The 1153-nt window shown below is 58.7% G+C and overlaps 1 protein-coding gene across 1 annotated transcript in view; it reads right to left on the reverse strand.

Annotated features, from left to right (window-relative positions):
* The window catches only part of TP73 (tumor protein p73), a 78177-nt gene that overhangs the window by 6165 nt on the left and 70859 nt on the right, over positions 1–1153 (reverse strand). Inside the window, exon 7 of the mRNA XM_010849968.1 lies at positions 1–70. Coding sequence (XP_010848270.1) covers positions 1–70 — 70 coding nt within the window. The remainder of the gene's footprint in view (positions 71–1153) is intronic.

Consider the following 1153-nt stretch of genomic DNA (forward strand, 5'->3'; position numbering starts at 1 on the left):
GGTTCATGCCCCCAACACAGCTGCTGTTGCACATGAAGTTGTACAGGATGGTGGTGAACTCTGTCCCCACCTGCACACAGGGAGGCGGGGAGGCTGTGGTGTCAGCAGGTGGCCTCAACCCACAGGTGTGGGGGCTCCTGGGCTTCCAAGCACCCATCCCTCACATCTCCGGTGGGCAAGAGGCTGCTGGGCCCTCTGGTCCTCTGCCATCTATCCACCCATTCACCATCCACCTGCCTCCATCCACCCATCTTTCCACCATTCACCATCCATCCATCAATCTACTTCCATCCACCTATCCTCCTATGGGTCATTCATCATCCATCTATTTATCTATTCACCATCTATCATCCATGCATGTATCCATCCATACATCTATCTATCCATCCCTCAGCCCCTATCCATCCATCATCCATCTACCTTCACCCACCCATCCTTCCATCCATCCACCCACCATCTGTCCATCATCCGTGCACCCAGGCGTACATCCATCCATTCCCCATGCATGCATCCACTTGTGTGACTACAACCTATCCATTCACACACTACGCTGAGTGCCATGTGCTGTGCTGGCTGTGGGAACCAAGAGAGCCATGGCGGTTGCCCCCACCACCTCCCCACCCTGACACAGGCTGGAGGTTGCCCTGGCAGCTGGGTATGAGCACAGGCCCCTGTGGGCACAGGTGTGTGTTTTGCAGTGTGGGCTCTTCTGTGCACTGCTCTGGCAGAGGGAGGGACCAGAGCTGTCCGAGTGGGCTCCACATACACTGGTTCCTGGAAGTTTACGGACCTAGGGCTCGTGACCCCGGGGGCATCCTAGGACCACAAAATGTGCAGTTGTCGCGGTCTCCTTGGGTCTGGACGATGGCTTAGGAAACCTGGCCTTTCACAGAACTCCTAGCACGTGGCCGCCACCAGGGGGCGGGAGAGACCTGCTTTCCTGGCCAGTCCTAGAGGTGGAGCCGGGCTGGAGGCTGAGGGCTGGGGGAGGGAAGCCGGGGTGGAAACCCCTCCCAGGGCCCTGGTCCCACTGACATAAGGGCTGTTCCGTGGGGAAGCACGAGGGCTTCTGGGGAACCAGGTGCAGGAATGAGGCCTGGAGTGGGAATGCCTAGAGGACTGGCTACAGCACTGGGGGAGGGGCTCGGGTGCA

The sequence above is a fragment of the Bison bison genome, unplaced genomic scaffold (genome assembly GCF_000754665.1).
Source record: "Bison bison bison isolate TAMUID 2011002044 unplaced genomic scaffold, Bison_UMD1.0 scf7180017864289, whole genome shotgun sequence".
NCBI lineage: Eukaryota > Metazoa > Chordata > Mammalia > Artiodactyla > Bovidae > Bison > Bison bison.